At 43.5% G+C, this 20,969-nt stretch overlaps 1 protein-coding gene across 4 annotated transcripts in view; it reads right to left on the bottom strand.

Moving 5' to 3' along the window:
* The window catches only part of CDIN1 (CDAN1 interacting nuclease 1), a 343,159-nt gene extending 324,030 nt beyond the window's left edge, over window positions 1-19,129 (bottom strand). The window contains exons 1-2 of one of the 4 annotated variants that reach the window (XM_088456507.1): window positions 19,004-19,129; window positions 10,791-10,893 (exon numbers count right to left, since the gene is read on the bottom strand). In XM_088456507.1, the coding sequence (XP_088312633.1) occupies window positions 10,791-10,891 (101 nt within the window). In that variant the 5' untranslated portion in view covers window positions 10,892-10,893; window positions 19,004-19,129. The remainder of the gene's footprint in view (window positions 1-10,790; window positions 10,894-19,003) is intronic. The other 3 variants (XM_088456508.1, XM_088456509.1, XM_088456506.1) reach the window with 3 other exon arrangements.
* Between the last annotated feature and the right edge of the window lie 1,840 nt (window positions 19,130-20,969).

Below are 20,969 nucleotides of genomic sequence, written 5' to 3'. Positions count from 1 at the left end.
AGTATGTGCATTCCTGTCTGTGATACAAACTTCTTTCATGTACATCACATAATCACAGTTCACAAGATACTAAAGCTTCTGGGTGATAACGCAATCATTTTAGACTTTATAGCGTGAATTAGATGTAGCTTCTGATGAGTGCCTGGAGCTATTAAATTGCCTGTGCTGTAATCCTGCGACTAGTGGATTTTTGCTTGCACCCTCCTGAGGTACGAGTACAAATCTGCACTAACTAGCGCCTCAGGGCTAGTTGTGGTGTTACTGCATGCGGTAACAGCATCGCTCTCAGCACTTAAGTCGTAAAATGCAGTTTACAGCGGCTAAGCCCCACACATTAGTCGCTGTAAACTGCATCTCCCAACTTAAGTGCCAGGCGTCATGTAGTCAGTTGTATAACTCAGGGCACCCATCCGGGAGCTACATGCCTTCGCTTCTAATTGAATTCCCATTTAAGTCATATGTTGGAAAGTGGATTACCCCAACATGAACATTGTGCAGTGAATAGCTCCAATGTGATTTCATCCCAATCAAAGTTACAAAGACGTCAGAAAACATCCCCCAGTCAGGCAACACTACTCACCTGTACAAAAGATCCAAAGATGATTTTAAATATATCGCCGTTATTGGGAATACAGTCTCTGATTCTTTGTAACACAGAGAAGATGTTGGAATGATCCACTTTCCAACCCATGACTCAGATTGTAATTATTATGTACATTACTGCCATATGTATAATATTGTTAATAAATGCACCAGATACTAATAGTGTATTCTTAAAATAACCTTAATAAACAGTCATTATAATATTGACTGCTAATGAATAATGTAAGTACTCAAGATATTTGGAAAACTAGGATTTTAACTACCCAAGGTAAATGACATGAACCCTCCATGATGAGATTCCCGGACAACAGCTCTTGATGAAGACAATATATAAATAAAGGGTTATCACATAGTAATTATGATATCTCAAGGAGCAATGTTTAGTTAACATTATATTTTTGCAATAATTTATTGTTTTTTACTCCCAAAACTGATCCCAATAGTCCCAGCCAGGTCCTAGCTGTCATTATTACAGCACAGGAAGCGTCATAATAGAGGTTACCTTAACTATTTACACATTCCTTTATCTTTTATTTTATTTTCAGTAAGGCCTTTATATCAGCCAGGGAGCTTTCTTTACTTTTTATTACCCCTGAATGTGACACCGATCTCGCTGCCTTGGATACAATTGTAATCACATACCAGTTCTTTATCCAATGCCAAAGTTATTGATACCCCTTTCAGACAGAAAACCAAATTACCGGGTTAAACATTTCAACCCGGTAATTTGGTGATTTACACGGTACCTTTTTCTGTCTGAAAGGGTCATCCCGGGTTTAAATTGCCGGGACTTCGACCCAGGAATTTACCAGGGTCGGAGACACAGAAATTTAGTCCCGGGTTGACCCTTTTAGACAGACGAAATACACGTATAAATCAGAAAATTACCTGGGGTGAAGTTTTTACCCGGTAATTTGCTCTTCTGTCTGAAGGGGGATACAGACAGAGAATGGCAAAACAACCCGGTACGCAAATGTCGGGAAAAATCTGTTTTTTTTGTCATTTTCTGTCTGAAAGTGGTATCAACAACATTGCCAGGCTGATATAGAGACATTAGATGGAGAAAATACAGAAGGTAGAGAAATGTGCCAGTAATAGTCCCTGCCTAATTTTATCACTGGTAAAATACCCTCATCCAACACGTCTAATGGTACCTGGATATGTAATTAAAGATCCTTGTATCATGTTCATGTACAAAAACATTTTCTATTGAAGGATGAGATATTTATAAGATCTTCATAGGGTAAAATTTTTAGGGGCGCTCCCAGGATAGTGGGAGCTCAGGACCACACAGCCAAAAAAAATCCACTGTTACTCATTTCAGAGTTGCTGTAGTAAATATACACCCAGGATGGTTCGATAAAGCATCTATGCCAGTGGTCTCCAATGCTAATTGAGGTGTGAGCTACTTTAGAAAAATGAAACCTCCTTGAGAGCTACTGAAATTGTAGAAAAAAAAAATCTGGCTAATAACCGAACAATTGAAGGTAATTTAATGAAAAATGAGAAAAAAGAAATATTTCATAGAAAAGAACAATGCATTTAATTATTACAGTGATATTGTTGTAGTTTGTAAATAAAATGTAAGCACAGGCACATTTCACTGTTAATTAAGGGCCCCAAGGAGGTACGTGCAGTAGAGGAGCAAAAGATATAGGCAGAGCTGCTGTGTGATTCTCCGGCCGGGCGCGGCGGGAGTCACTCGCCCTGCCGTAGCTTAGACGCTGTATGTGGAACCACAGGGAAGCATGTCAGGTGATTAATGTAGAGACTGCGGAAATCACCTGACGTTCTTCCCTGTGGCTCCACTCATGGCATCGATGCCACGGGGGAGCATACGTCAGAGGTCACTTACTCCAAGTTGACTCCGTAGTACTGCAGCTAGGTGAGCTACTAAAATTAAGACCACGAGCTACCGGTAGCTCACGAGCTACAGGTTGGAGACCACTAATCTATGCCTTATGATGGTTTATAGCACTTGTATAGTTTCCAGTATTTTATAACCATTTACAGAGAATATCTCTGGATAATAGAGGCAATTATCAACTATGCACTTTGGCTGGTTGTGTTTAGACAGGGATCTGGGTCAGGTTACGTAGTAGCCCACAATGCCGATTTAAATCATGATAGCCAGCTTGGGCATTCTATCACAGGGACTGTGTACAGAGGGTACAAAGGTGCAACGCTCCCTTATTTTACTCACTACCGATATTAACAGCACTGCTTATGGTAAGGAAGTAGCTCTGTTGTTTCTATAAACTATTAAGTAAGGATTTGTTATGTGTAACATGGCTGTAAATGTGATACATGTAGTAACCAAATGTGTTTCTTTCTTGCACAGAAAACAGAGAAATAATTATTGTCGGCGTTCTATGCGCTGTGGCAATAATGTTCGTCTGCTTATACATCTAGTAAGTTACGAAGATCATCTACAGATCGTGTTATAGCTTATTTACCTAGATATTATTACAATATTATAATCCATTGGTAACAGAAGTATTCTAGCCTGCAGCTCTGTTTGTATGACCCAGGCCTTTTCCAGGAGCAGATTTAGCACTAGGTATAGTAGGACTGTGTCCATAGGACCCCTCCCGGCCCTATTGGCAGCTGAGGCGGACCGTGTTACCACCACCTACATACAATTCACTATATACAATTACTATCATTTATCTATATAGCACCACAATTTTTCACTATGCTGTACAGAGAATATTTGTCATTCACATCAGTCCCTGCTCAATTGAAAATTCTGAAAAAAGTATACGAGCGCTAAAGTAAAAAAATATTTCTAAAATATGTGTAGGTAAAAAAAATATTTAGAAGTTAAGGTGTGGTAAAAAATTATATGTTATATTGGTGATTTTATGTGTATATGAGAAAAGGGGAAATTAAGCACTTTGTGTCAAAATTAAAACTTAACAAACATATGTGCATATAAAAAAAGTTAGCAACACTTTGTAAGTAGTTCCAATATTGTTCACATCTCTTTACGTGTGTAGAGAGAAACTGCAACACTTAGATGTTTATAGATCGTTTGTGATTTATTATGCGGAGAGTTCTTTGGGACTGAGAAGACCTGCTGCCGCACTCTGGACGCCTAGGAGGTAAGAGAGTGATAGACAGGGACATTTAGTGTCTCCTATCTTTGGCCCCATTGTAAGGCCATATATGCCGCTGCTGGGCCGTTTGGCACGCTCGCCCGAGAAGGGGACGTGGCAAATGAAAAGGGGGCATTTCTTTATGACGCGTCCCGTTTTCCTCACTCTTGGGGATGTGGCCGGCACTTACGGACAAGCCGGACAGCCCCCAAACGCTGCGGTCACTGATGCATCCATTCACCGGCGGTGACCGCAGCACCGCCGTTTTCCCCACCCGTGGGACACTGCGGCCCACCGGAGGGGACAGAACCCGCAGGCTGTTTCAGCGGGGTGCCGCGCCGGAGGCCAGGGTGCTTTCTGCTCTTTAGAAATAGGGCAAGACACGGCGCCCGCTGAAACGGCCTAATTTGCAACATAATTAAAATGATCCTCAAAGAAAAACGGTCATCAATCTGACCCTTGAGAAAATGATCCAAAACTAATCAATGCAAAAGTCATATATATATATATATATATATATATATATACACTAAACAAGTTGATTACTGATGGGGCGCTTCTATTAGACCCAATTATCCAAGTACAAACAGAAGCATTTCTTTTGTAATGCAGTCCCTCAGAGGCTTATAGGTTCCGATTCTTTTCTTTTGAAGAGGCAATGTTGCCGTTGTTCCTGCTTGTTTTCAATATTGATCAATTAGTCCATTAAATTGAACTTGTTGTAAATCCTCTTCGTGGCTCTAAAAAAAGATACCCTCGTACCAAAAAACACCCGAGAAATAGGCCCGAGGCCAATATAAATAGAAATTAAAAAATAAATTATGACAATATATCAGCTGGACAATTATTTTACACAATTTTGGTAATATGTTAACATCCACTCTCTAGAGAAATATTGAATTCTCTACACCTTCCAATCAAGGGAACGCTCAAGTGTAGTGTCCTCCTTTCAAATAAACCCTACGCGTTTCGTCTCATTCCGAGACTTCTTCAGGGGTAAATCTAAAAAATATATACTGTATATATACTGGGTGTCTCTGGTAATAAACCAAGCTCAATAGATGAATAGACAATATTCCAATGTTATACAACTTTTTCTTAGCGACATACCTCAAAATTGGTGTGTACATGTGAAGTTAATATCTGACCGTAATCTAGGCGATTCTCTAAATCAGGTAATGTAAAATCTATTTGATATTAAGAATAAATTTTTCAATAACTAGTCACTTAATCTTAATTTTTAGATCAGTCCTACTAACAGAGGACTTACTGAAGGGTGCTGCTGTGTCTAATTATAATAGAATTTTTCTGTGAGACATACATATATATATATGTATATATATGTAAATAAAAGATTTACGGGTCTGTTTGTTCGTTTGGGCTAATCCCTTGAACCACTGGATGGATTTTGATGGCGTTTTCACTATACTAGACAGCATTGGTCAAGGAAATATTAGGTGTATGAACCATTCATCTGTGACAAAATGGAGCCCAGCAGGGATGATTAGTAAAGCAAATGACAGAAAAAAAAAATCTTGCACCATACTGCTCTATAGGAGCTGGTCAACAGCAAGACAGCATCTGAAACAGAGGCTTGGAATGAAGGTCACAGAAAAAACTGCTGTGCTGTGTGAGTGACTGACTGCTACTGTGGCAGGGATAAGGGCTGCGCTCTGATTGGCTCTCAGAGACAGTGAGAGCCAATCAGAGATAGCACTGTGCCCTGTTGCTTTGCAGCAGCCTAGAGAGGGGAGGGAGTCAAGGACTGAGCAGAGTCAGGTCTGAGGGAGTCAGGGACTGAGCAGAGTCACGTCTGAGGCAGACAGAGAGTGAGAGACAGCTTCCAACAAAACCATGAAGATGCCCTGATGCAGACAGTAGCCAGGAAGGAGCTAGGGGAAGCATAGCTATCAGAAATTAAATAAAACACACAACCATCAGAACACCATAGAACAAGTTCCAAAAATTGGATCGCCACCATCAAATAGTAAAAACAAATATTGATGGTTAGTAACCATCAGATTCCGATGTCCATCCCTACGCAGAACCTGCAGGCGGACTCCGGCCACCACTCCTCCACTGTGAAGTGCTCTCTCACCAGCGGAATGTTCTCGCTCAGCCACATGCCTTTGTGAACAGGAGGCACTTCCCACAGAAGTTAGCTTTGTTCTCGGACAGGGGCACCACGGTAAGGAAGCACAACAGCAAGCCCAGAAAATACAGGGTACATAGTGCAAAGAAAACATTGCTCATTGCCATGTTTGGCAGCCGGGGAGGGGTGCGCATGGAAGCTGCGGAAATATGCACAGGTGCCTAAGCCCCGGGATCATGCTGCTGATAATGCTTAAGGTAGCTGCTATACACATCTCTCATCCTCCTGCCCTTCCTAGCACATCACAGTGGCCGGGCCCCAGCCAGCAGCAGTGAGGGTTGTGGTGACACTGGTGAGATGTTGGGGGCAGGAGTGAGAAGCAGGGAGTTGTGGTGAGATGCAGAGGCCTGTGGTAAGAATCGGGAGTGAGAAGCAGGGGTATGCGGTCAAATGCAAGGGTCTGTGGTGAAACCCAGCTGCAGGGGGGGGTTTGGTGATACTGGTGAGATGCAGGGGGCAGGAGTGAGAGGCAGGGGGTTGTGGTGAGATGCAGAGGCTTGTAGTCTGAAGAAGGAGGATGTGGTAAGAAGCAGAAGTGTGAAGCATGGGCCTGTGGTGAGAATGTAGGATATGGTGCAATCTAGGGGGCAGGAATAAGTAGCAGGAGGCTGTTGTGAGATGCAGGGGGCTGTGGCGAGATGAAATTGCTCCTGTGTAAAGCCGGGGAGGGTGGCTAGTAAAATATAAATTTAAGTGCTCCTCCTATACAAGTAGATTTGTCACAAGTAAGTCATTGTGACATGACCTTGCACATTTCAGGAACACCCAGTCCCATTTCTCAGAGTATGATCCAATAAACAATGTACTGGATGTGTTTCCAGCACATACAGTACATTGTTTATGTACTGGGTGGGGACGGCACCCGGCAGGCTGTTTTAGCAGGGCACAGCCATAATGGCAGGGCGCATTTTGCCTTTTGAAATGGGACAGGTTGCGGCGACCTCCTAAAACAGCCTAGCAAGAACACTATTAAATAAGATTGATTAAATGCTTCATATATAGGCTTAAGCATATTTGGTCATATTTAAGCAGAAGTTCTCAACGCAGGATATAAGACACAGGCATGTTTTGCATTTAGTATTTTTTGCCATTTTAAACCCCACAGCTAGAACCACTGACAAGTGAAAAGCCACTGCTTAGTACATATACCCCATAAAGTGCCTTAAAAAGGTACTCAGAGGCTATCCCTTTTTTTTTTTTACTTCAGTACCTCACAGTTAGGAATTTTCCATTTTTAAAATTGGAGAGACACACTTTTATTGGTACAGAGACTTTCTGAAAAACTAACCCTAAGAGTAAATCATAAAGAACTGAGATATTATTTAATAAGAATCATCCCCTTTGGTCAACACTTAGGGGAGTATCCAATTCAGTGTTCTCCCCAGAAAATTTTGCCAGCCGGGTGACATCAACGTGCAAAAAGGGGCGTAGCTTCACATGGTGGGGGCATGGCCAGACAATAGTACCAATTCACATTATGCCCACACAGTATGGGCCCATTCTTGCCCATTATGTACACAATATGCCCCATTATTGCACATTATGCCCACACAGAATAGCCCCTTATTGCCCTTTGCAGCATTTACATGCCCCACACAGATGTGATCACACTTACCAGTAAAGCACAGAAAGGCTGAGTGGTGTCTAAACAGTATAACCAGGTTATGCCACCTGTAGCTGACTAGGGTACACCATGTCTGCAAGCTTTTGGCCTGGGTGTAGGGAGGGGGCAAGGTTAGATAGCTGGGGCAGTACTGGGGGCAAGGAGGTTAGGGATAGGCAGTGCTGGGTGTAGGGAGGGGGCAAGGGTAGATAGCTGGAGCAGTACTGGGGGCAGGCCGTGCTGGGGATAAGGAGGGGGGTGCACACAACAGTCAGGGTAAAGGGGAAATACATACAGCTACAACGTTGGGCATAGTGAAGGAATGCAGAGTTACATAGTCAGGATTGGGGAGGGGGCGCACACAGCCGGGGAGTGATAGGGGTCACAAAGCCAGCCAGTAACACCACGGACAGGGGTCCTCACCTTTCAGGGCGCTCCTTCCCACCAGCACCTGAGCAGCAACGGCACCAGCTTCTGGATGGGTTACTACAGCATCAACGGGTCGGCAATGTTCCATACCGCGGCCGATACTTCCCCCACCCAGGTCCGACATCCCCACTGAGGCACAGTGAATGGAGAGTGGCTGCGGCGGGAGCAGTGCGTGAGAGAGAGAGACCGGAGTGAGCCGAGAGCACAGGGGGCACAGGAAGAGTGACTGAGACTCTGAATGAGCGAGGAGCGGGTGGCAGCTGCAGAACGCGGACACAGAGGGAGGAGGAGGAGCTGCAAGCACCAGGGGGATTCTGAGAGCTGTAGTGAGGAGAATCTGCCGGCGGTGATTGGATGCTGCGGCGCTACCGGGCGGCAAGATAATTTTGCCGGGCGAACCACCCTTTAAATAAAGCGTGGGGAGTACACTGCAAGTAGCCCCGAAGCCGGCACTTATCAGGGATTATGTTTCACCTGCCTCAGGCAGGAGAAACCAAATCCCTAATAAGAAGGTGTTTTTCTCCCGATCGCGGCAGAGAAAATACATAGGTCCGCGACTTTTATAGGGTTTAATTGAATAGAAATGCAAAATCAGGACATAAGCCACCCCCACAATCCACACAAGCCCCCTCCCCGCCCCTTCCCTTATTCCACCCACTTTTGAGATACTCATTACTCATTTCGGGACTGTCTGATAAGAGCAGGACAGTTGGGAAGTATGCTGCATTATAGTGACTGTGGGACCGAGACTGTCTGTGGTATTAGAGGGGGTGTCCTAAATAGATTGCATGCGAGTAACAATGACTCCCAAAGGTCATTTTACCAGCACCCAACAGAGCCTCCTCCTTCCGCAGAAGGAGTTTCTCATGTAAACACCAAGAATAGAAAGGGAAAGATAACACTGCAGAACAATAGAGAGGACAGAAGAGTGACTACTCCCCTTGAGCTGATGGAGGAGAATAATACATACTTATATCTTGCACATGGTCCTCAAGTTAATCGAAACTTGTAAGAGGAGAGGAGTTTTTGGATAACGAGGGCCCAAGATCACCAGGACAGCTATGTACAGAGACATGAGGGGTCCTACAAACAGGTATATAGAAAGGTTGGCACAGAGAGGACATGTATACATATCAGCTGCTTGTATATTGGATATTCCGTAAAGGGAAGGGGAAACATGAATAATGGTTTGCTTATGGCTTTAAATTGATTTCTTACTGGTGATACAACTTGGAGGCCCATATTGAAGCTCTTTAATTAAGCACATATGTATTTTAGGACCTAAAATGTTGATTTTCTAAATATTCATTGCTTGCTAAATTCTACATTTTTCAAAAGTCCTAATTGACTATTATATAGTCACAACATATGTTAGAATTTAAACCATTCTATACTGAATATCAGGATTTAAATTTGATTATCGTATTATGTGCACACTTTAAGAACAAAGCCTTTTGATGTTCTACACGTATTAGTACTGTCATTTAACATTGAGGTTTTTATTGCACAATCATGCGATGTTACATCAGTACTGAGGTGTATTTATGTTTACTGAAATTAATTCTAATCAGTTTTAAGAATATTATTAATTTTAATAAGAAAATGTGGTGATAAACCTGCAACGTGTGTCATTTAGCAAAATAAAAAAACACAAGTGTACATTATTGGAAAAAAATAATAACGGAAAAATCAGGAAGCAAGATGTTCTATACTCAAATGATGTGTCCCCACTACTGGCCCAACCCACTTGTCACCCTACCATATAGCTAACCAAAACAAATAGACAACAGTTACAGAGTAAGGGGGACAGCAATGCATTTTTTAAAAAGCATACGTCCGAATATGACGATGAAGCAAACAAACCATTTGTGAGGGCAAGGAAGACATAATAGTGTGTAAAATACAAAAAATATTGTTATATGAAGTACTTTTTTATTTTTCTTAGTGTGGTGTCAAAGACCATTTCACTGGAGTTCAAGTACAAAACTTTCTTAAAAAAAAAATAATATATATACTATTTTTCGGAACATTAAATAGAAAGGGGGCGAAGGGGTTACAGAGAGAAGAAAGGGGAAGAGTGTGGAGGAGAAGGAGGAGGGATGGCGGTGTCATCACCATAAAGTCCTGTCCTTTCATACTTTAGTTAGAGGAGGAACTCACAAAATAAATGATGTCATTAGAAGATGTAATCTTTTGTCTCACATTCCAATGTGAAACCCTGAGATTTTTAGAGTATATTGCTCCCAATTTGATGATTACAACCAAGCAGCTTGTAATGCCTTGAAAACCACACTGACTCCCTTATGTACCTTTTTAGTTACTGGTATAGGCCTGGCCCATTTGCCAGTTTAGCTAAATGGACCCTGAAGTGCAAGCTAATGCTACGCGATATTACCTTCCTCTCCAAACACACTGGATGAGCAAACACAAGCACAGCCTTTGCCAACATTTCCCTGGCAGCAGAACAGAGACGACTTTCACTCTGCAACTCGGAGATTATCTCAGAGCACATAACCCATTGGTTTCATAGCTTCTGGGCACTGCCAGAAAGTGGTTACCTCCACAAAATCACCAGCCATTGGGGGCAATTCGCATAATAACACTTGCAATCCAAAGCATCCCAATTAACCCTTCTGCTACGGCTTCAGAAACACTTTTACACTATTATTTTTAGTTTTCTGAAGCAGCAGCCACATGAGCAAGACTGGCTGTGAGCATCGGATATATGAGTAGGACGCTGCTTATGAATCCAATTATTTACAACTGAGATAGAACATACATTTGCTTAGAAAATAAACAACGTAAAATTACATTTATACTAAAAAGATAGATAAGCAGATAGCTGTCCCCCATTTCATGTGTACTTTACATTGCCTCTGTATATAGAGGCATGGGCTGCACTCACCGGGGAAATCTCTCCTTCAGCCGCCTCATGCATTGTCGGGTGGGCTTCAAGGTAGTGATGAAATGGGCAATCTCACCATACTTTGCCTTACTTAGCTTCATCGCTGTGAAATAAAAATGAAAGCACATAAAAGCTATTTTTTTATACAAGATATAGATCAAGATTTCCACTACAGATGTGTCCTTAGTGTTCATTATAGCACCCTTCACCTGTCACAACCAGTGCGGTTCCTCCTTCTTGCCTTGGGTGTTGCTCTCTACTCTGGTGCTTCTAGCACACTCTGGTATGTATCTTAGAAGTTTGTTGCATCAGCTGAGTGTGCTAGAAGCATCAGAGTTGAGAGTGACACTTGTATATCTGTGTGCGAATGAGTCTGAATCTGTATATGAAGTACTACGATGAAGCGGGTGCTACTTTTTTCACACAAACTTCCGTTATGCTTCGTATACTGACTCGGTCTCACACAGATATACAAGTGTTGCATATCCAATTAATCAGTGCAGGCTCCTGAGCGGTTATTCCATCTATATGTGACTAAGACGTATTTTGGATGTGAAAGACAGTCTGCGCCAGCCACAAGATCCGGTGGTTCACTCGCGTCAGGCATTTTGCGCCCACTAATCACTCGCGTCAGGCACCGGCCCACTAATGCAATGCTCCAGCTTCTATAGGTATGAGCATCGATTGTGGGCCAAGACAGCCATCTCTGCTGGGGTACAAAATATTGTAACTTCTGGTGGGAGCATCTGGGTGGCTCAGAAATGATCCTTGCTGTGTGCAGTTTAGGGGCTGATGTATAGCTGCATGTCATCAGGGACGCCGAGAGGCGGGAAGGGCAGGAGTGTATGGGGGGGTGGGGGAGGGGCTCAAACACTCCCCCTGCAATGTTGCAACCACACCCACTATGCTTTGTTGCAGTCACTGGAGCAGAAAATAAGAAAACCTGGTTTTATTTATTTATCATTTCCCTCTTTTGTTTTCATATATGTTTATTTGAATTGTTCTACAAGATCTTATGCATACTGTTATCCTCTATAATATTTTACCTTTAAAAATTGTCATCTTTATTATTGTTAGTGTTATAAATATTCGCTGGACACATTGCACTTGAAACACTGCGCATTTGCACTAATTATTCAGCAACAATGCAAGTCACCTAAATGTAAATATACCGATGGATAACAGGATATGAAATAAATGTCCAAAGCGCAGACAATTCCACAAAAACATAAGTGATGTATGTCACTGATTTAAAAGAAACTCATCCAATGTTATCTGTTTTTTGGTCTTCACTACACCAGTATGTCTATGATACCCAAAGGTACCTACATTCCCTGGATTTCTCTTACTATGTCACCACCCCCCTCTCAGCCAGCTCATTGTGATGACATGAATGCTCCCAGAATCTCAATATTTCTAAAACTGTCACCAGACAAGGGCCTTCTGCTCCCACCCTCTCTGTTGACAACATCTCATTCTCTTACAAATCCGATGTCTAGCTGTCACGTCACCAGTGACTCTGCCCATTCCTCCTCCCCCCACAACCTTGCCATTTCCATCTCTGCAATACTTTTTGAATCAGGCCCTTCCCAGACTTGGAAGCTGCTAATAATCTCATTCATGCTCTCATCATTTCCAGCCTTGACTACTGTAATCTGCTCTTCCCTATCCCTCCTATCGCCTCAAGTCTGCCCTGAACTCTGCTGCACGCCCCCTTTTCCTTTCTCATCACTCTACTTCTGCTCCCCCTCTCTACCAGTCACTCCATTGGCTCTCTATACCACTCACAATTGAATTCAAACTCATATGTCACCTACAAAGCTCTCAGACCTCACTGCTTCTTCCTACACCTTCATGCTAACTGAAGCCCCTGCCCTCATCTCCCCATTGTGTCCACCCGTATCCCTTAGAGATTGTAAGTATGTGTGAGCAGGGCCCTCGCCCCTTTCACTTCTGCACATAATTATGCTACTACACACTGTAGTTATGTACCCATGTTTAGTTATGTACTGTCTGTATTAGTCTGTGCCAATGTATCTTATTGCCCTTGTAGGTCGCTACAGAACCATTGACCGTTGTGGCGACTAATAAATAAAAAATAATAAATTAGGCTGCACTATTTACTGCTTTTTCTTTCCAATCTTGGGTCTCTGTGACCAAGGGGCAAATGTATCAAACCTTTTAAAGGGGACAAGTAGAGAAGTTGGCCATAGCAACAAATGAGATCTAGCTATCATTTTAAAGAATGTAATAGATAAATGACAGCTAACATTTGACTGGATGATATGGGCAACTTCTCCACTTGTCCTCTTTATAGTTTTGATACATCTCCCCTCAACTTTGAGATCTGAGAAGACAACCAGCACTTGATAGAATAGTTATTTACGTTCTGCCACTCCTTCCCATTTGAAACAATTGTTTTTCTACACATTTTATTTAAAACTAACTTACAATATATATATTTTATATTGATTTCATAATATGTTTTGGAGAAAACATCTTTACAGATATCTGGGATTATACAGCAATATATAAACAGCAATAAGACCTGACTGTTGATTGTTCACTATTACAATATGTAGAAATATTTCCACTGTTGCTTTTGCATATATACAATTTGTTTACAATGAGGTCTGTTTCAACCAGCTAAGATAATATATCATACCTATCTGATTAGAAAGGCTTATAATATATATCTATATACACACCATACGTCAGGATACTGAAGACGGTGGTTAAACACTGAAATGTTGAAAACATTGCCATTGTCTGTGATTTATTATCGCCAGGAGTGCCGCACCACGTATGGTATTTAAGCCTTTCTGTGAGGGCACCCTGCAAAGTAACTTTATATGGTCGCGGAGTGCCAGACCCCATGGACAAATACATATATATATATATATATATATGTATCAGGGCTCGCCAAATCCATGGCGACTGAGACTTTAGTCCTGGCGACCGGGATTTCCAAGCCTGCCCCCCCCCCCCCCCCTCCGCCGCAGAGGAGCTCTATTTGTCGGGCGCCAACTAAAATTTTACTCCTGAGCTCCGACGTTGGGCTTACCCATGGGCGCTATGGGAGAGACGTCATGACGTCTCTCCTATAGTTCCGAAGAGCGGCAGACGGCAGCGGACGCAGGATCCTGGCCTAAGGTAAGTATTCTGGGGGGGTTTTTGTGTGTGCGCGGCACACTTAGAGGGGGCTTAGTACTGGGGGCACTATTAGACTGGCCTTAGTACTGGGGGTACTATTGCAGGGCTTACTACTGAGGGCACTAATATTGGGGGTACTATTACAAGGGGCTTACTACTGGGGGCACTATTACAAGGGGCTTACTACTGGGGGGCACTAATACAGGGGGCTTACTACAGGGGGCCTACTACTGGGTGCATTATTTCAAAGGGCTTACTACTGGGGGCACTATTACATGGGGCTTACTACTGGGAGCACTGTTACAAGGGGCTTACTGCTGGGAGCACTAATACAGGGGGGCTTACTACTGGGGGCATTATTTCAAGGGGCTTACTACTGGGAGCACTATTACAAGGGGCTTACTGCTGGGGGCACTAATACAGGGGGCTTACTACAGGGGGCACTATTACACGGGGCTTACTACTGGGGGCACTATTACAGGGAGCTTACTACTGGGGGCCCTATTACAAGGGGCTTACTACTGGGGGATGTCAAAGCCGGATGATTGGCTGAGACCAAATCGTGTAAATTAATATCTGGCGACGCCATTTTGTGTCACCTCTAACGACGCGATTTTGCGTACTCAGTACGATACCATTGTGTACGATGCTATATTTGATTACTAGAGTCATGCGTGTTTTGCTACCGCATAATGTTGAAAGTCCAATCAAAACCTATACGCACATTAGATTATACATATAAAACATACAAGGCGTACAACGCATAGTTGCGATTTACATCAAAGCAGATAAGCACAAAACACATAGACGCACAACACATACTAGCAAATTTACACAATATTGTCACACTCACACATGTAATCACTTATAACAAGGTTCCCAGGCATTAAGGTTAATATTAGAGGTTTTATTAGCAAATACTTATGTTGTGAAAAGTAATGTATATGATATTTAAGGTACATAAGCTAGTAGACATGTCATGTTTGGTACCATTCTAAACCACTGTTTATTTGCAGATCTCTGGTTCTATCGGCAAGGAGTTCGCATCATGCGTCTGCAAGTTATGAATTATAGGAAATTAGTGGTTAGAATGTATATCTGTATGTAGTGTCTTTTGACTAGTTTAAACCAGTTCTTCGGCGGCAAAAAAAACACACAAAGCAACATCTGAGGAACTGGGATATACCCCTAGTGACGCTGTATAAACTCTCCTATGACCTGCATCATACCAGAATGCCCAGGAGCAAGACCCAATGGAAATCTGTCAACTAGTTTCTTTGTTCTGTAAGGTATATAACCTGAGTACTGATTGTAGTATACAGCCATTCTTTTTGGATGACCACAGGCTTCTGGATAGACGACTGTATACTGGGACAAGTGCGCGTATGTATCGGTTTGTACCTTTTTATTTACTTGCTTTTTGCGCTAATTGACTAGATCACAGCGCGTTATACTTTTCATTGAACAATATAACTTTTTGTGCTTTGGACCCACAATTGGATTGGAAAGCAATTATTTCTTATGCGACTTGTAGTGCTAAATAGCGATATTTGGGTATAGAGATTTAGTGGTATCAATAAGGCACTTTTACAAGGGGCTTACTGCTGGGGACAATATTACAGGGAGCTTACTACTAGGGGCACTTTTACAAGGAGCACTATTACAGGGGGCTTACTACTAGGGGCACTTTTACAAGGGGCTTACTACTAGGGGCACTTTTACAAGGGGCACTATTACAGGGGGCTTATTACTGTGGGCACTATTACAAGGGGCTTACAACTGGGGGCACTATTACAAGGGGCTTACTACTAGGCTGAGGGGCACTGAAAGGGCATGTGTGGTGGTCTATACAAGCTTTCATAATTTTGGTAATGGACGATGGCCTGGCTCCAAAACTTTTAAGATGGCTCCTAGATTTTACAATAATTTGAAGAGCCCCGATAGATAGATATGTGTGTATATATATATATATATATATATATATATAGCGTTCCCGCTAGGCTGTTTTAGCGGGGCGCGGCGCCCTGCCCTCTTTCTGGAAGGCAAAAAGCTCCCTGCCCTCCAGAAGGAGGGCAAAAAGCGCCCTGCCCTAACAGCCTGCGGGAACCGTCTTCACCCGCGGGTCGCAGTGTCCCGCGGGTGAAGAAATGTGCGGTGACCCGGTCACCGCCGGAGAATAGACGCCGGGCGCATGCGTCCGGCATCTATTCTCCCTGTCTGCAGGGCTTGGGGGCTGCCCGGCGTGTCCGTAAGTGCCGGGCACGCCCCCAAGAGTGACGAAAAGGGGACGCGTCTTATAGACACGCCCCCTTTTCGATGACCACGCCCCCCCTCTCGGGCGCGCGCACGGACATGCCCTCTCTAGCTCCGGCGCCCTGCCTCACGCCGGAGCTAGAGGGAACACTATATATATATATATATATATATATATATACACACACAAAATTGGTGCCTATGATCTTATTAATTACTAGCACACGCGCGTTTTATCAGGGTTGGCTGGTTTAAACCCTTGGTATCATTCCACATTCTTGTTGCTTGTGTTTTTTCATTTCAGTGAGTTGAACCAATACAGTGAATTCACACACACAGCAGAGAAATAGGGAGGGTGAATCAGATCAGAGAGGTACTAAATCTGCCTAGCATCAGCAAAGACTCCACATACTCCTCCTCTAAAAATCCTACAGGACAGGAGAAAACTGCAACTAACATTCTCAAGCTTAAAGGGTAAACACCTCCAACACATTAAAAAGGCAATACACAGAGAAACACTGCATGGTTTAATCTCCTTCATATTTATTTCAATTCAAAACCTTCAGTCCTACTGAGACGACTGGGAAGAAGAAAGACTTAAGCTGGCGACACAATAGACGATTTTCTGCACGATTTGCCCGATTTCGACACATCGGAATGACAAATTGTGCATAAAATGAGCAAATCGTAAGTGTACACGATGACGATGCGCATACACATGGGTCGTTTGTCATATCTTCAGATCTTATCTACAGCAGCCAAGATCTGGCAATCTCGTACACGATGCACTGGAAATCATGCACGATAAGTTGTTGGTCAGATTGGACACTTTAAGCACCATATCTTTCCTGGAGTGCCGAGGAGCCGACGGGGAGAGTTCAAAGGAAATCGTTAATGACATTGCATTGTTTGCGAGTCGTTTAGTGTGTGGCCAGCTTGACTGCCTGATTCAATAAGGATCGATATTGCGTTCGCAGCTGTGATTTCGTACGGAACGCAGCTGCGAAATATGCAAATGCCTGCCATAGCTCAGCCAGCATAAAGACGCCCACTACTGCTTTCTAATATCTGTCCAACCTCGTACTCCTGTGGACACATCGGTACCATCAATGCACATCGGTCCATTACGCAACATTTACACCAGGTGTGACCAGCTGCAGAAACTGCAAGTCTTGTCGCTCACAGTAAGTACACGCTACGTATGCAATTGCAGTGGCTACTTTGTTCCAGCCTATAAAACTGTGTGTAGACGTACAGACACGTCTGCGTTTCTCCTTTCACTCCTCCATCACCACCCCCAAACGCTGACAGCCTGTCACTCACTCAGCAATGGATTCCTCTGTACATCTGTAATCGCAATGTGATCGCATGCGCAGTGGCTAACAATCGATCAATCTGTGTACGTAATTGCAATTGTGTACACTGCTGAATCAGGCCCTTAGTCTAGCTCTTTTTTGCTGAGATAAAAAATACTAATAACTTTGGATTGTTAATGTTAGAAAGAAAACTTATTTAAACCCAAAAAAGGTTTAAAGCAAAAAAAAGGTTTAAAGCAAAAATGTTTTTTTTTTTCCAACCCTGCGCATTACTAAAGCTGAGTACACAGTAGGCGGTATATCGGCCGTTCAATTGAGGCGAGCGTGTTGGCAGGGTGTACCCCCAATACGTCTGTGAACGACGTGGAATGCAAAAGGTATTTATTAACATTTATTGGGGGAGATGTAAGAAGCTCAGAAGCGGTATCAGCGCATGTTATGTGCGCTGATACCGCTTCTACCCGATGTATGACCGGCGCTGCTTTCTACAAGATAGCAGTGCCGATAGCCTGCTGTAGCTGTCGTTATCGACAGCTACAGCCTGGCGCTGCCCTATCCCCACAGCAGGGGCGGCGTCTGCGCGTTGGGGATCTCACACATGCTCAGTGGAGCCGGCCGGGACTGACACATGCGGTGGTCTCTAGTGGGTAGCGCCAGAGGGAGACGTTAACGCTCCCCCTCTCCGGCCGATGAGACGTTCATACATCTCATCAGTAGTGCTTTCCTGCTTCGCCTCGGTAACGAGGCAAAGCAGGAAGCATTATAGCGGCATGTTAAGTGCCGCTATAATACATCTACCCCAATAAGTGCTAGCATATCATGTTGCACATTACAATTGGGAAGAAAACAGTTATAAAATGGGATTGGGTAATAACAGACAGACGGATAGGTAAGAGAGCCCTGCTCGCACGGGAAATAGGTATTTGATACATGAGGATAGGTGCTACTTGTGGCATGTTAATCCATCCAGACTGCAGAGGTCCTTGATGGGCTGTAAGATCCAGACACACAGTAATGTTGGCCTGGAGTCAGTGTAGAAAGAGAACATATGTAAAGTGATGTGTGGACGAACATATGTAAAGGTACTGTGTAGATCAGGGTCTTCAACCTCGGCCCTCCAGCTGCTGTGGAAACTACACATCTCAGAATGCCTTGCCACCGTTTTAATATAACAGCATGCTAAAACTGTGGCAGGGCATCCTGGGATCTGTAGTTCCATAGCAGCTGGATGGCCAAGGTTGAAGACCCCTGGTGTAGATTGAAAATAATACATAATTTATGGAGTTTACGTGGGTGGTTCAGTAAGAAATTGAATTTAAGTTCTGTCACTATACAGCAGCCTGTGTCCGGATTCACATGGCTGATATACTGACTTTCTCTTTCTATGTGATATAAGCACACGTAACAATGTGCACCGCTATATGATGGTGACACATACAGGCGCTATAGGCGCTGCGCACCACACACAGTCTGTCAGGCGTCTCATCTTACCCTATGTTATTGTCCCCTCGGTAGGTCACGTGCTCCTGTACCTGCCCTTCGCTGTCTTCCCGCGCGCGCCAAGGAGTTACGTCACGCGTCATCTCCATAGCAACGGAGACGCTGCCAGCGGACGCACAGAACCGACGTCAGGGGCCGGCTGTGCTGGGGCTGTAACTTGGGAGCAACAATGGCAGGCAGAGCTAGAGGAGTGCATACAGACATTCTCCTGTCCTGAGCGTGTGCTCGGTACGCTGCAGTTGTTTTCAGAGAGCATTAATATAAATATATATATAAGCTCACACTGCACCTAGCATAACACCGCCTGTATAGCAGCAACAATTTACTCAGAAATAAATGCACTAGGTGAGCATTCATAGGTCATGGCACTGTGGCACTGATATTTATTATCAAGGTGGCAAATGGGCCATTACACCACTACCTCCCATACTGAGTTTTTTACACTACACTGTGTAATGGTTGTATCCAGGGCCGCACAAAGTGGCCAGGGCTGGCACAGGGCATATTAAAACCATATTATGGCACGGAAAGGTATATTTCCCCCTCAGTTTCTGGGCCTGATTCAGCAGTGCACACAGATTCACGATGTTCGGGAATCTGTGCAGGCTCATGATCCGTTCTTTGCATATGCAGAACATTGCTGCGATCCTATTCGAAGATTGTCAGTGATTGACAGTCTGCTGCCGTTTGTGGGCGGGGAGGGGCTGGCGATGCCCTCCGTTCCCCGAAACATAGGCGTGTTGCCGCCGTTGGGGGGGGAGGGAAGATGCCAGGATTTCCATCTCAATTTTTCATCGCAACTGCGGCGGCCGGCTGCATGACCCCTTGGGTCACCTCAGCCGGCCGATGTCCCACAAAGTATCCGAAGCAGCATTGGACAATGCAGCTCGCCTCCTCACGCATTACCATATCAGCACAGATGGAATTGCAAAGCTGCTTGCAAGCAGCTTTGCAATTTCATCTGAAGCTGAATCAGGCCCTCTGTACCTGGAAGTGACATGGAGTGAAGGCGGAAGTGCTGTTCCCTGCCCATAGAGTCCACCAAAAAAAGAAAGTTGGTCGCTCGCCACGCTTGCCACAAGATTATACTCCCCCTCTATGCCCACGTGGATGGTAGGGAATGACGAACAGTGGCTGATGACGTCAGGGTACAAAAACTGAAGGGGATCTATCCACTTCCATTACGGCACTGGGTGTATCCTTGGATTTATGGGTTTTTTTTGTCATATCCCAGTCTCCCCATTTTCTGCCTGAAATTGTTCAAATCTCGGAAACATAATATTGCTGCAAATCAACAGTAATATTGTGAATTACCTGACCTTTACCTAGGGGCATATTTATCAGAAAATATTTCTGGGATATCCTCTGAAAGCTCCAGTTTTAGGGGGTTCCCACAAATATTAAGGATCCCATGTATGTATGTATAGGGGACTGCAGTAGATATCAGAGGTGCCTGCTGCGATCCCCCATTTTCGATTACAAAAGCAGCCCCCATAGGTTTCTATGGGGGCTGCTTAAATGCTGTCTGTAAATGAATGGTTATAGTTGACTGCAATGAATCTACATAATATATATATATGATTATATATATTATATATGATATGCAGTGTTGTGTAAATGTTTCCCTTTTCAGTTTTTTTTTTATATTTGTAAATAATTTATTAAAAAACTATTTAAGTCTAACAACCTTGGCAGGATCATGTCTTAGAAAATATTTTACACCAGTTAAGTAGTTAAAATGTTTAAATAGATTTTTATGCATTTGAACATGACAGATTCGATAGTCTTCCGCACTGTTTAGCAATTTTTTAACCATTTCTACTTTAACGTTCATGGCATATACTGTACATTTGGAGGTGTATATACTAAAGATCAGGATTATTTTCCATGTATTACTATTGATTTTTTTTAAATGAGCCCTCAAAGCAGCTGAGAATTGGTGGCTTTGAAAAGCGAT

The sequence above is a fragment of the Taudactylus pleione genome, unplaced genomic scaffold, assembly GCF_031769625.1.
Source record: "Taudactylus pleione unplaced genomic scaffold, aTauple2 ptg000707l, whole genome shotgun sequence".
Classification (NCBI taxonomy): domain Eukaryota; kingdom Metazoa; phylum Chordata; class Amphibia; order Anura; family Myobatrachidae; genus Taudactylus; species Taudactylus pleione.
Note: the sequence above shows the minus strand (reverse complement) of the source record. Positions and strands in the feature narration are given on the sequence as shown.